Source organism: Anser anser (assembly GCF_964211835.1).
Source record: "Anser anser genome assembly, chromosome: 2".
NCBI lineage: Eukaryota > Metazoa > Chordata > Aves > Anseriformes > Anatidae > Anser > Anser anser.
The window spans coordinates 64901389-64916565 of NC_139721.1; the positions used below are offsets into that span (position 1 = coordinate 64901389).

The 15177-nt window shown below is 40.2% G+C and overlaps 1 protein-coding gene across 2 annotated transcripts in view; it reads right to left on the reverse strand.

The window, feature by feature from the left end:
* TMEFF1 (transmembrane protein with EGF like and two follistatin like domains 1) overlaps positions 1–15177 on the reverse strand; it is a 125079-nt gene that overhangs the window by 47571 nt on the left and 62331 nt on the right. For both annotated transcript variants that reach the window (XM_083826737.1, XM_083826736.1), the window contains exons 2-3: positions 6863–6972; positions 1801–1930 (exon numbers count right to left, since the gene is read on the reverse strand). In XM_083826737.1, the coding sequence (XP_083682863.1) occupies positions 1801–1930; positions 6863–6972 (240 nt within the window). The remainder of the gene's footprint in view (positions 1–1800; positions 1931–6862; positions 6973–15177) is intronic.

Consider the following 15177-nt stretch of genomic DNA (forward strand, 5'->3'; position numbering starts at 1 on the left):
ATCATGTGTATGTGTGTGTGTGCGTGCTACAGATCAAGAATACAAATATATTGACTCCAGAATGACCTATTATCATCAGTAGGGAATGGGCTGGTTCCAGAGGATGGCTTTTATGATCCCATACTCTCAGATCAATCAGAGCATGCCAGACACTCTGGGAGCATCCAGTACCCTTCTGCTGGAGCTCAACTGACTGGGCCAGCGTAAGCACAGTACGAAGCCTGGATGGCATCCTCAGTTTCAGGAATATTGTCAGTACTTTCCGGTCAATTGTGTCTCAGCACATCTTGATCTATTATACCAAATGGTAAAAATTGTGCTGCATTTCTTGGGTTTGATGTGGCACATTAGGAAAAGCAGAGGAAGCTTAAAAAAAAAAAACCTCATAGTAGCTGAGTAATGTTTTAATTAGCTGCCAGCAACCTGAGGCTAGGAAGAATCAATTTTTCATTTCAAAATGTCATTCTTAGTTGGGTAGAATGCATAGAAAAGAATATATATATATATTTTCTGTTCCACAAACATTCTCCTAGTATTTTTTGTCAGTGTGAGACAGAAACTTCAGTGTTTTGGGTCTGTATTTTAAAATAATTTGGGCATGAAATAAAAAATAAAAGTTACACAGTTCAGCCTCAGTGCAAACCTACATACTTCTTGGATGTTTTTACTGGAATACATGAGTGTTCCAAAATGATAATGGATTTATTTTTTTTCCTATTTCCCTGTTTCCAGGAGATAATTTACAGGTGGGAGATTGAGAAAGACGTTAAAATTCAGTCATCTGCCTGCAGTCTGCTGGAATTACATGGCTCAGCTGAGCACAAAATGCAGGTTTTGTTTAGTTATAGGACCAAAGCTATAGATTGTTTTGAACCTTAGTAAACAAAACCACATCTTGGTATAGATGTAGTCAAAGGCATTAGAGCAGCTCGTGTAAACACAACCATGCTGCATTTAAACAAGCTAGCTCTTAGATCTGCACCTGATCTGTAATCACACTTTTTTGCAACCATGTAGGTGTAACCTAGTAACTGTTGTGTACCAAAAGATGAGGGATGCCCCACAAGTTTTTTGCTTGTTTGTTTGTTTTCTGTATTATTTAAGTAGCAAAGAATGCAGCTGTTGATGCTGCTGAGTCATTTAATTTAATTCTGGACAGCCAGCCATCTGTTTGCTCTCACCAGCTTTGAAAACTGTCCAGAAGACTTCTGGTACCTAAGGTTTCTGTGTCCAAAAGAACCAATATAAACCTGTGCCACGTATTTTAAGTGTGTGGAAAGATGGAAAAGGCCAGTCCAATAGAAATGTGAGCTACAATGATTTTCGAAGATTTATGCATATCTTCAATGTTATAACCAATGTGAAATTAGTAAAGATGATGGCTTGGATAAAGGTCCAGTGGCAGTCAGGGTGATCAGAGTCACTTGCTGGATGTCACACTAATTCTGCACATCTTAAAAATGATTTCTAAAGACACGACTAATGTGGATTATGCTCAATTTTGTTGTAAACCTTTTGAATGAATATCAAGGCTCTGCTATCTGTACATCAGAATAGTACATACTTTTTCTCAGATAAATTACTTCTACTTCTAACATTTATCTATTAACCTGTTAGCATATCAGAAGGTATATCAGCTTTCTTCTCTATGACTAAATTTTATTGTTAAAGCGGACTTGTGGTTCCCACATTTCACTCAGCAAAAAGCATGAAAATAAAAATCTCTAGAATTAAGGGAGAGCTAAATAAAGAGGTGACCATATACCATCATTCATTAGTGACACAGAATGCTTTACATACCAGAATAACAAGGTCCTCTTGATACCACTGTTATCTCTTTCTGATGCTTACAAGCAGCTCTCCTGAGGAAGCATTCGTTTTGGTAAGTGTCTCCATTTGATCCACAAACAGGAATATAGTTTGTGTGACACTGTAAGACAAAATATATAGTAACTCAGGCATACAAAACTATGTGAGTAATCTCAGTTGCATGTTAATATAGTAAGATAGTTGCGTAAATATAAAGTGGTTAGTGGTAAATTATAATTCTGCTCACTAAAGGAAGATTACATCACTGTATACATTTCTTTCCAGTAGCTGAAATAATAGTTCCGCTCCATATGGGCAGAATATACAAATACAGTAGGAAAGACTAAAGTAACTAAATAACCACAGTGGGTCTCAGTAATGGTTAGAGAGAATATGACAAGCATCTAGAAACATTTGAAAGAGAAAGACACTGAGGAAAGAGAAAACTTCTCTAATATAACACAAGAATCTATGACTAGGGCAGGGGGAGGAAGCTGGAAAAAGGGATATTTGAAGTGAACAGAGTTTAAGGGGAACCTTTCTGGTCTTTATGGGCTCAGAACAATCTTTCAAGGGAGATGGAAAACAATCACTATTAAATTCATGAATATTACAAGTCTGTTATACATGGTCAACAACTATAATAACGCTTTTGTATTGCTGTACTGCAAAATTTTGAGCTCAAAGTCAGTCGCATCAGTAAACTTTATAAAAAGAGGAAGAAAAGAAAATATGTCATTTGGAATGGCTTTGGCAGGAGCAGCATGTATTTTACTGTTTTCTTTCATTCTAAGAAAGATGGCTTATATACTTCTTGTATGTATAATGCGTATAGAAATGCTGGGAGACATACTGAAACAGCTTGTCTGCCAATGCCTTAGAGCACTACATCACTCCCTGCTGAACTGGGCATCCAAACCCCACTTTACTGTGTGGATAAAGACATGTCACCCTGACTGGGGCTTCAGTGGTAACTCTAATTCTAGACACCTTTTGCATCTTTAAAACTCCAAGGCAAAAACAAACAAACAAACAAGAAACAATGAACAAAGACTAGCCACCAAATTTCTGAAATGTATGAAGTGTATGATTAAACTGATGTATGATTTAACTGATGTATTATGTAGTTCAACCTGTGGCACACAGTTCACACAGAAATAACAATGATAGTTAAGCTAAACTGCTCCAGAAGGACAACAGCTTACAGATACTATTCAATCTTAATGTCACTGCATCATATTTTAACACTACAGGTTTCCATCCTGTGGGTAGAAAATGAGAGGCAAAGTGATTCCTTTTTTTTTTTTTAAACTGATTGTTAACTCTTTAGTGATTTGTAAGATGCTAAGATGTAAAATTTACTCGCTGTCCATATTCTTTTTCTTATTCTGTCTTATTAAAACGGTTATCTTATTAAACCATTTGTTGTTGAGCTGTTCTTACTGAGATCCAAAAAGATCCAAAAAGGGCCCTGCACCATCTTTGGTGCAGAACAGACTTGCCAGGTATTGATCCCTTTCAAAAGTTTGGTGAACATGTGCTGTTTCCCACCACAATTAAAATAAAAAGGGAGTTATCCTTTTTCATGACTAGGTCTGCTGAAAGTCGGGATATCATTAAGGCAACTGCAAGTAGAGCACAAGTGAATCCTTCAGCACCTCTCCTGCACTCTCATCTGTATATTTGTTGCTGGGAATTCAAACTTCAGTATCTCACTTTGGGTTAGAAGACTTGGCAAGACAGAGAAAGCCCACAAGGTGTTCAGAGAGGTCACGGCCTGCAGAGCTCTTGCTGCCATGCCACGCCATGTGTTTCGATGACAATGCTGAAAATTGGCAGCTAGTTGTTTCTAAAGGGGATTCTATGAGGAAAAACTATGACTCATTAATATTTAAGGTTTTGGAAGACCAAACAGTTAAGAAATGCTGCCAAGCCAGGAATGGCAATATGTAAGTAGGAGGAAGAAAGAGTGGGGAAGCTGAAAAGGGAACTGAAGTCTCTATGCATTTTCTTGAATCCGAGGGACAGTTTGTGCCAGCCTTTGCCTTAGGTTAAGACAGCATAAGTCTAAGTCTAATAGCAGTGTCCCTGTGTTCCACAAAGCTTCCTGCTGTGGGGCAGCCAGGGGAGCCAAAGCATGTAGCCTCACAGCCAACAGCAGTCCTCCTACAACAGGAGAAACCTCGCCCAACCAGCACTGGACCCGAGAGTTTAATTAGGCAACTCTCTTGCTAAAGTCAGTTTTTCTAGAAACTGCAATTTTAAGAATGTAAGAAATGCCTCACTGAACCAGACCTGTGGTCCATTTATCCAACTGCTCTCTCTCCAGTTGTGGATAATAGAAAATGCTACTTAGGGAGAACAGGAGTAGATCCCCACCTCTTCCTTTCAGCTTGGATTTACTTGAACCATTGTATACAAATCTGTTTCATTCCTTTTCAAAACCTTGCAATGTTAGCAAAAAAAAATAAATAAATTAGCTGGCTCTCAGATAGCTTTGGACATAAAGAACCTAACAGTTTGGGCTGGCTATTTGCTACCTGGGATATTTTGGTGGAGCTAAGTTTTGCTGAATAACCAGGGTTGAATGTTACAAGAAGAATTCAACCTGCTGTGTCTGAAAAATACTACACCTTCTCCTCTTGGATAGACTTAAGCACTTTTCTTAAAGTATAGGATAAATTTTCCAGGAAGTACAAGTAAACTTATGATTAGCTTAAAAATAACATTGGTTTTAAAAATGGGGTCCTCAAGAAAAAATTTCAGCTTATCACACGAACCAGTTCCTTTTTTTGTCCTTGTGACCTAGATATGAGGAAGTCATAAAATTTACCCACAGAAAGTAAACAAAGCCTTTGCTTAGCCTAGGGCTGAGTTTCTCCTCCCTGCTCTCCCCACCTTTTTAAAATCATTACTGGGCTTTGATTTTATTGTTTATCATAAATAAAAGTTAAAGCTAGAGTGAAGGCTGATGAATAAAACTCTTCTCCTAATTTTTTTTTTATTCACTTAAAAAGCAATCAGATCTCATTATTCTTAGGGAGTACAAGCTGCAGGATGCCCTCAGCATAGGTACCCACCTGAACGACACCGCATCAAAAGCCAGCTGTGAAACACTAGAATCCAAAAACAGTGTAAGATCACACACACCCGGCTTCTATTCTGGTCTCCCTTGATTTATTATTTATTGGAAACAGAACACAAAATTATTTTTAAAACAGTAAAGGATAGCCGACTCCAGGTTGGTTGATAACACTGCTAACTCTTGCAGTTTTACCAGGAGTCTCATATTTGATACTTTCATCCTGGATATAAATTATAAAGTCAAAGCATCTCCTTATTCTCTTTTCTCTAAAAATGTGGAGACTGGGGGAGGAAGCTTGCCATTATTGTTAAAAAAGGAGTAAACTAAAGGCTCAAAAACCAATAAAGCAAACTGAACTTGTTATTTACTAATTTTTAAAAGTTCATATGACTTTTTAATCAAATTTCACTATTTTGTTTGTTTGTTTTCCTGAGTGGGACTAATTCACTCAATAAACTCATTTTCATTCAATAAAATTTATGATCACTGGTGATCTTGTTATTATCTGATTTTCACTGCCCACTCAGTGCCAGAGTACATTTTTATACTTTTGTAGTTTTTTTCCTCTTTGGGTACAATTTAATTTTATTCTTATTGTTGTTGCTGATGTTATTTTCAGCACACAGATATTAAAAGTACTACAGCCTTTGACTACTGAAAGAAGGAAATGGAATTTGAGTGTGACAGGAGGCATCCCCTGCCTATAATCCAGCTCTGACTTGACTAACAGACTGAGCTACAGAGCCACACCAAGCTCACCATCTCTCCAGGCAAGAAGTATGGAAGGAAAAATAATCAAGTTACCTTTGGATCTTCCAGGGTCTAATGCAGCATGTTGAGCCACCAGCACAGTGGGGAAGACTTTTCCAAATACTATTATCACATATAATACTCTAATATATTAGAGTAAGTACTCTGTAACATATTACATTTAAACTGTAAAGTGTCACCTAGCACGTCTGACAGTGCCTGGATGCTCTGCTCTGGTCACCTCCCTTCTCATCTCGGGTCTAGGGCAGGACAGAGCAAGGTGGGAAGGCAGAGGTCACCTGACTGTCCCCATCTCTCCTTGTGCTGGTGGCAAGGACTGTGGGCACCAGGCACCCGGTGGCTTTCCTTTCTTCAGGACCGCAGAATAGGCTCCACAGAACTGCATGGGTAGTGTCCTGGTTCCAGTTAGGACAGAGTTAAGTAGCTCATAGTAGCTGGTAGGGTGCTATGTTTTGGATTAGGATGAGAAGAGCGCTGATAACATGCTGATGTTTTAATTGTTGCAGAGCAGTGTTTACACCAGGCCAAGGACTTTTCGGCTTCTTGCTCTGTCCTGCCAGCGAGCAGGCTGGGGGTGCAGCAGGAGCTGGGAGGGGACAGACCCAGGACAGCTGACCCAAACTGGCCAAAGGGGTATTCCATACCATCTGACGTCATGCTAAACAATATATAGGGGTGGCTGGCCGGGGTGGGGGGGCCGGCTGCTCGGGGATAGGCTGGGCATCGGTCAGCGGGTGGTGAGCAATTGCATTGTGCATCACTTGTTTTCTTACACATTATTATTGTTAATACTATTACCATTATCACTATTATTATTATTATTGTTATTATTATTTTCCTGTCTTAATAAACTGTCTTTATCTCAACTCACAGGCTTCACTTTCCCGTTTCTCTCCCCCATCCCAGAGAGGGAGGGGGGAGGGTGAGCGAACGGCTGTGTGGTGTTTAGCTGCCAGCCGGGTTAAACCACAACAGGTAGCTAACATGAAGCTGTGTTCAGTACCTGCTCCCTGACTGTGGCCCTGTCCAGTTCAGTCCCATGCTCTCTCAATGGGTGTAATTAAAAGCTAGAAGAAGGAGCATTCGGTTAAATTATACGTGCCTTTGATGAGTGAATTTTTTTAAGCAGTGACTGTGTAAATACTTCAATATGCCTGAAAAAGCAGGAAGACAAATGGCAAAGTGAGGAGTCCTTACCTGGAACTGACAGGCACATTTCAGGCCATCGCCCTCTTCCTTACACACTCCCCCGTATTTACATGACGATTCATCACACACTCTTACATCAGATTCTCTTACATTTAACTCTGTGCAAAAAAAAATAGAGAAAGGAGACAGAAATTGAAATATGAGTAATCTGGGGGACAGCATCCTGCTCCCCAGAGGCAGCTTCCTCTCGTAGGACAACAGCTACAGCTAAATTCTGCTTCACCACACAAGCAGGTGCATGTTTACACTGCCAAAATCACGTCGCATGTCCTCCCTGCCAGGATTGCCCCCAGTACAAACCCTTTCTCCAGAGAAGTGAGGTCTAGCTGAAGCCGGGACCCTAACACGAGTGTTAGCCCATGATCACCCGCTACACCTTTTTGCCTGGCTTGCCCTGAAAGTCCTGAGGAAGAACAAAAGATACAACCACAAAGTGTCTCTGCCCTGTTCTCCAGTCTCCAGCTCACCCAGACCATTATCCTCCAGCCTAAAAATAAACTGAAGTGTGTTTAAACTATTATAATTTGCTCGCACTGTAGGAGCCAGAGTAATGAACCAGCGCCCTTCTGTCTAAGCTGCTGCATAAAAATATGGAACACAAATACAGTTCCTGCCCCACTGAGCTTGCAGCAGAGGTACAACCAGCAAACTGACTTGAGGAGCACAGGGAAAGCAAAGGCCGATACATCAACTGGACGAGTAGTAGGGCTAACACAATGGCTGCTTATATGGCGTCAAGTTTTTGGGGCATATATTCTTCTGAAATTTACATTTTATTTTGAAATATACATTTGATTTGAGATCTATATAGAAGAAAGAACAGTAGAAGGTACCAGGGAGATAATGGAAGCAGTAAGCGTTAGCCTAAATGTGTCCTCGCAGGTTCAGTGGAACAGTGCTGTTGCTATTGATTGCAATGAAAAGGTGAAAATAACACCATGGGTGCCAGAAAAATCCACTAGCTGTGTTTAAGAGTGCAATGAATGATAGTCCTCAAAAGGTCCTTGTGTGCTTGGGCTAGAGTCAGAAACCTTCAGGACTCTACAGTAACACTACCCACTAAGAGATTCATTGACAGCAGTATTTTTTTTAGATAAAGTCTGTGACTTCTAATAAGCAAGCTCTATCCCAACAGCTAGCTTAACAAAACACTGAATACCAGCAATTCAGAAATGGGGAAAGGTATGTCAAAACTAGAAGACAATAATTCTCACTGCCACTTGCAGTCTGAAATAGGAAGTCACCCTCCTGCTCACAGTAGTGTAAACACTTGGCTATAGCAGTGACAGACACCTCCTAAAACTACTCCTGGAGGAATACAGCATTATACACTGCCCACATAATTTATATAAATAAATATGTATTATATAATAATTTACCTTTTACATTATGCTACAATGTGTTATATACTTCCATATTTAACATAGCGTAAAACATATTTTTTCATAGCACTAAAGTTACAGGGGTATAGCTCAACAGAAGGTCCAGTTATAATCCCCATGTTTAGTTAACTGTGACAAAAAAAAATTGAAAAAATATTGATTTTTTTTTTCCCTATACGTCCATCATTTGCAAAGACATAAATGAAGAGGGCAATGCATGTAACACGGGGTGGTTAGATATCCTGGTTGCCATCACAACCCTGTGCACGTGTTCTCTAATGTTATTCTTAATGTCACCATTTATCAAGTGTGATTGCTGCGTTGTAGGACCCGAGTTAATGTGACAGAACATTGCAGCTTTTCAATTTAGTGTGTTCATAATTTGCTTCTGAAGGAAATGTGCATTTCTTTCTCCTCGTGAAGATCTGCTCCGGGAAGATGAACAAACTATCAAGATTAATTAAGAGGAAATGATTGTCATATCTGAAAGAAGAATCCACCTTTTGGTGAAACTGCATTTCAGAGAATGTAATTTATAGAAGTGAGTAACCAGACCAACAAATTACAGTGCTAACAGCTTTCAAAATCCTCTTCTCCAGAGCTCAGGACACTGAAGAGATGGGGGACCCCCATTCTCAGCTCTTTCCCTCTTTAAATAAGCTCACTGTACTTGGTGCTATGCACTCTCCAGCACCTCATATCACCTCTCATGCAACTCATGCTTGAAATCCTGAGGGTCTTTCCCCTTTGGCAATTTCCATCTGCCTGAGCAATTTACTGCAGACTTTCTGCAACCTCTCCCAGTGTAAATCAGAGGATCACAGCATGGCTGAGGCTGGCAGGGCCCTCTGGAGGCCGCCTGGTCCCAGCCCTGCTCCAGCAGGGACACCCAGAGCAGGCCGCCCAGGGCCACGTCCGGGCGGCTTCTGGAGATCTCCAAGGAGGAGACCCCACGGCCTCTCTGGGCAGCCTGTGCCTGTGCTCTGTCACCCGCACAGCACAGAGGTGCTGCCTGATGGTCATACAGAACCTCCTGTGTTCCAGTTCGTGCCCACTGCCTCTGCTCCTGGCACTGGGCACCAGTGAAAAGAGCCTGGCTCCATCCTCTTTCAGCCCTCCCTTCAGGTATCAATGAGATCCCCTCCAAGCTTTCTCTCTAGGCTGAATGCTCCCAGCTCTCTCAGCCTCTCCTCATAGGAGGGATGCTCTGGTCCCTCCATCATTTTTGTGGCCCTCTGTTGGACAGAAGGTCAAATGTCCACCTCTCACACAGAGCCCAAACCCTGGCTGCAGAAAAGAGCCTATTCACCATGGGCAAGGGACCTTACTTTTGGGGATGGATGGAGGGTGAGTCAGGCAGTCCCCAGCTGACAGTTCAGCCTCAAGGCTGAACCAGAGATGCACTTGTTCCTAACTCAGCTATTGCTCCAACTGCAAAAGCCAGTGAGAAAGATTTCAGGACAAAACTAGAACAGGAGATGGGAAGATGGGGGTGACGAATCAGCCCTTGCGAGTCCCCCTCCCCACTAGAAACTCAGACTTAAAAAAACATCCTCAAGAGGAATTAAGATGACAGAAACAATACAGCTATAACTCTGCTACTTAATTTTCAGAGTGGACTGTCTTTCTTTCCATATAAATCATAAATACTGATTACAAGCTTTTTTTTACAACCCTAACAGGAAAGGCTACTCAGAGACTTGGAGCTGAAGTGGTTTTCTGAAACCATATGAAAGACGAGATAGCCTGGTGGCTGGCAGTTGAATGTGACAAATGAACTTTATTCTACTTTAGGATGTCATCTAATCCCTGCTTCCATTCAGTAGCAAATTCAAGTAGCAGTAAAATCAAAGCTCTGACATATGTATGATTACATTCGATGAAATCACTAGAACTGAGAAGTGTGGTGGCCGTAATGAATTCCACATCTATAGAGTTTTGTTCACAAATGAATAAATGAGAATGGATGTTAATAGAGCGGTGTGAAGAGGAGCAGGAGATGTCTTGCATGTCTGAAATATGCTCTCTCTTGAATGGAATCCCCATAGAGAAAGAATTAAAATGGAGTTTCTGCGATTATTTCCAGAAGAATGGCATCATTATCATCATATGTGAGAACAGACCTATAAATGGAGGAAGGACATGCAGCAAATGGTTTAGCATAATTTCTTATATGTTTCCTCAATGCCTATCACAATTCATTTCCTAGACTTTTAGCAGGTATAAATAAGAGAAAGCCTTGGTATGATTCATTACATACAGGGGGAAGATTTTAAGTAGTAATCCATCAGCTCCCAGGAGAAAATATAATTAGTGCAATTAAGCCAAGCTTCCAGATTTAAGATAAAATTAATTTCCAAAGACCTGAAGTGCAGTATTTCACGTGACTTGCTGGTATCTGTTCAACCAGTACGCTTGCTGGTGGGGTGAGGAGTGACTTGCACAGAGCAGCTTGCAGGAATTTGTCTGCACCACCTCAAGGTCTTTTTGCTTTTTATTTTTTAATGCTTTTTTTGAGAGAAATTCACCTTGTGATAATCTGACACATTAATAAAAATAAGTAAAGCCTTCTCCATTTTGACTCCTTTCAGAGAGTTCAAAATACAGCTCAGTACAAGTAGCTGGAGATTGGCTTTTCGTTTGTGACCTCAAAATGCACTGCTCTGAGGCATGAACCTCTAGTACCAAGCTAAATTACACATGTTGAAATTCTGAACCTGAAGATGAAATCCAATTTGGAGTTTAAGTACACCACACATGTTGCTTCCATCTGGATACCTAGAGAATAAAATAAAATAAAATCTAGGATGGGCAAATCCAGTAACTTCATAAGCAATTCATTTCTTTCAAAACTTGTGTGTCTCCAGGTGTTGGCTGTCGTACATAGTAATGGTGGGGGGGATATACGGAAACAAAAAGTGCCTTTTCCACATGCAGGTGGGTGGGTGGGTTCACTGGCAGTGCCACCATATACAGCCCTACTGAATATTTCAGCTGTGCCAGGGAAATCCTCTCTCTGCCCATCTGCCTTTGCCTTCTGTTCCCTATGGATAAGAGCCCGACCAGGTGAGGTTCCGGGACCCTCCGCATTTTTCTCTGGACCTATGTGTTTGCTACAGGAGGGGAGCAACTTGTACTGTTCTTACCAGAGTGGAAAGGCAGGATAGTGTGGGGTGGCAACTCACTGTTGCTCTTCTGACAGTTTGTTCTTTGTGAAGCCAAGCTTTACATTAGGGCACACAACCTCTCGTGGAGGTCATATACAGACACTCATAGATACAGCTAGGAAAGCTCAGAAAGGGGCTGTTCCTCTACAGGTTAATACCTGCTCCCCCCCTCCTCGACTGTAGAAACAACTGGAGTGGGTCAACATTTGCCTAGGAAGAAGTGGTCCGAGGAGAAATCATGTTGTGTGAGGGTATGTTCGAGTCCGCAAAGTATACTAAAGATAGTGATTGAAAGATATGACTGGACGAGCCCTCAGCACCATAGAAGACAGTCAAAATCTGAAGAGCAGAAAACCTATTACTTATTTGATTTTAGGAGTCAGCCTTAAGGCTCAGGTTTGGCTTCTCTGCCTTGTGATGGTTCCGCTTTTGGCAAATTACTTAGGAATGACTAGAGAACTTAATGGTAAAACAAAACAAAACAAAACAAAACACTACAAACAACAAAGAAACAAAAAATAAAACCATCCCCTTAAAGACTATGAAAATGAGCTGTTCATTTGACAAGTAGAGTAATAACCTGGGTCTTAACTCTAACAAAGCTTCACTTGCTGGTCACACCCTTTGCTCCACACCACAGATGACACTCAGAGACAGGCCTGTGCCTCAGTTGCTGCCAAGCACAGCCTGTCCACTTAAACCACAAGGGTGGCTTTGAGGGCCAAAACTGGTAAATAAAATTACTGAAAAATTAATGGGAAAAAAAAATCCAGGAAATGTTTTGGATGCCCCAGGCATATCTCTGCTTGCCTCCAGCTTCCTGACATAATTTTCCTGATACTTCCTTGACATCACCTTCCACAACTTCTGTGCTGTTTCTGTAGCAAAAATCAAAAGTAGGAGTCAAATCCACTGAACATATGCCAAATGCTGAAGGTGAAGCGTTATTCCACCACACATGCCTGTGTGGTGAAGGTGGTTTATTTTAAAACAAGTCAGCACACACTGTGCAGACATGCACGTGTACACAAACAGGTCTGTGGAAAGGAAGCCCCCAGGCTTTGCATCAGTTTCTTTGACACCTGCCACTGATGCCATTTTAAGAAAACATCTTGTATTTACACCCTTTTTTTCTTCATCTATGTCCATAAAGTGCTTCACTGAGGCACAATTCATCCTAGAAGACAGTGAATGAGTGGCCACTTCTATGTCCCTTATTTAGTAATTGATAAACAATCTCTGCTTTGGGTTATCCATATCATTTAGAATAGCATAGCATAGCATGGAATGGAATGGAATGGAATGGAATGGAATGGAATGGAATGGAATGGAATGGAATGGAATGGAATGGAATGGAATGGAATAGAATGGAATAGAATAAGAATAGAATAGAATAGAATAGAATAGAATAGAATAGAATAGAATAGAATAGAATAGAATAGAATAGAATAGAATAGAATAGAATAGAATAGAATAGAATAGAATAGAATAGAATAGAATAGAATAGAATAGTTCAGTTGGACGGGACCTACAGAGACCATGTAATCCAACTGGCTGACCACTTCAGGGCTAACCAAAAGTTAAGGCATATTTTTGAGGGCATTATCCAAATGCTTCTTGAACACTGGCAGGCATGGAGCACCAAGCTCCTCTCTAGGAAGCCTGTGTTTTGCTGTCCCACATCTGTTTCAGCAACTGTGGATTACAAAAATCATGACAATTTGCATGCTAGAATTTATAACTGTTGACTCTCTTCTAAGAAATGGTCTGAGGTTATTGGGAGCAGTCAAGGGGAGTAGTCAAGCCTTTCAGAATAACTTAATAATTATTTGTCCAAATAAATACTACATGCTTGTGGCAGGTAAGTCAAAGCAAGTCACAGTGGACCATACTGTTTTGTTCATATGAAAAGGTATTTTTTTCTGGGGAAAAATACAATCAACCAACCAACCAAACAAACAAACAAACAAAACGGAAAATAAGATAAACTCTACTGGGAAATGATTCAAAGATAAGGAGGATACCGTTCAGACATGGTACATCCCCTTTGAAGATAAATATTGTTGCTGATTTGCGGTGTCCAATTTAAGAAAGAAACAATTTATAAGAAATTATGAAGGTGGAGAGTGTGATGAGCAGAAAGAAAAGAACGAGGGGAAGAGGTATTTAAAAAAATGCAGCCAGAAAAGAGAAAGAAGAAAATGAAAATACGTAACACTGGACAAAGGTAACTGAAACCCTTAAAAACAAAGCAAATGCAACTGAAACCCTTAAAAATCCTTTAAAATGCCTCTTCTGTGATACAGTAGCATTTTCTTTCACAGTTCCATTAGAAGAAAACAATTCATTGGAACTGACCAGAGGTTATGTGGAAAAAAATTGTTAAAATGAATTTCCCTTAAAAAAACAAACAAACAAACAACAAAACAAAACACATCAACAACTGTAGTCTAATGGACTTAAGATGCTCCCAGACATTTGTTTAATTGGTCAACTAATGGATGCATTAAGTGGCTGATAGCAAATGTGCTGCTTTCAAAGAAACTTTAAGCAGTATTATAGGACTAGTAAAAACTGTTTTGTTGTGTCTTGATGCAGTATTTAAGACTCAATTGTGCAGAAAAAAAAAAAAAAAAAAGAAGCTGTATTTTGGCTCTTGAGAATGCTAACTGAGTGAATAAAGCTTGAAATATTTCCCTAAAACTACTTTTACAAGACTGCATTAACATTTGATTGCTTAAGTGCCGTCCAATTTACCTAGGATGACTATACTTTTACATTTCTAGTCACGATAATCTCCTTTTAAAACAGAGAAAAACAGAATACATACGTGCTGCTAAAGTAATTAGTATTCTTGTACACAATAGGAAACTGGAGCAAATTTTAACAACTAGCACTCACACAGCAAGGTAACAAGATTGGCTTTGAACCTGAGAGTCTCCCACACTGCAATTATTCACATTACCACTATGCCTCAGAGTAACTCTATTCAGTGTGAAAAAAGTGAGGAAAGTGTCAGAGTGATGAGTGTTTGGATGACAGTTCTGTCAAAATATTGGATTCAGCCCATGGTGCATTTCTGTTTCCATCATACACAGAAAAAAAAAATGTATTTGTGGAGAAAGTTGAGGCACTTTTTTTGTTATATTAAAAGCTTTGACAATATTTCAGAAATTATGTATAATCTGTAGGTGAATATTTCAGCAAATGGTACAAATCGACTAGCTATGCAACTGCTTGGAGACAGCCAAAGATGCAGTGAGAAAACTTGAAATGTTTTTCTCTCGCAGAGACACTTATGCTGGTACGAGGGTTAGGTGGCACAGCCATGTGGCCGTCAGGGCACAGATTTGGCACTTTTTTCTGCTATCAACTGTCCAGGCGCTGCCTTCAAAACTCGTCTGCAAAGCAGAATCTGTCTTACTACAAAAAAGTATTGAATGTCATTATACAAGGCTGTTACAAAGAAGTTAGCATGCCACTGCATATTTTTACATAAAATTAAAATATTAGGAAAAAAAAAACACATGCCTATATAGCATATTTACAGCAAGATTAGTTACCACATGTATTATCAGTCTCTAGGGCAGTTTCTAGGGAAATGAAGGATGTGGAGAGTAGTGACATTCCAAAGGTGCCTCTGTTGGTTTCTTCCAACAACTGTTGCACTCACTGGGCAGTTTTGGTCAAATCTGACAGTGGCAGAGGCCTGACACAATGATCTTCCTATAGGTTTACGAAAAATCAGTGGCTG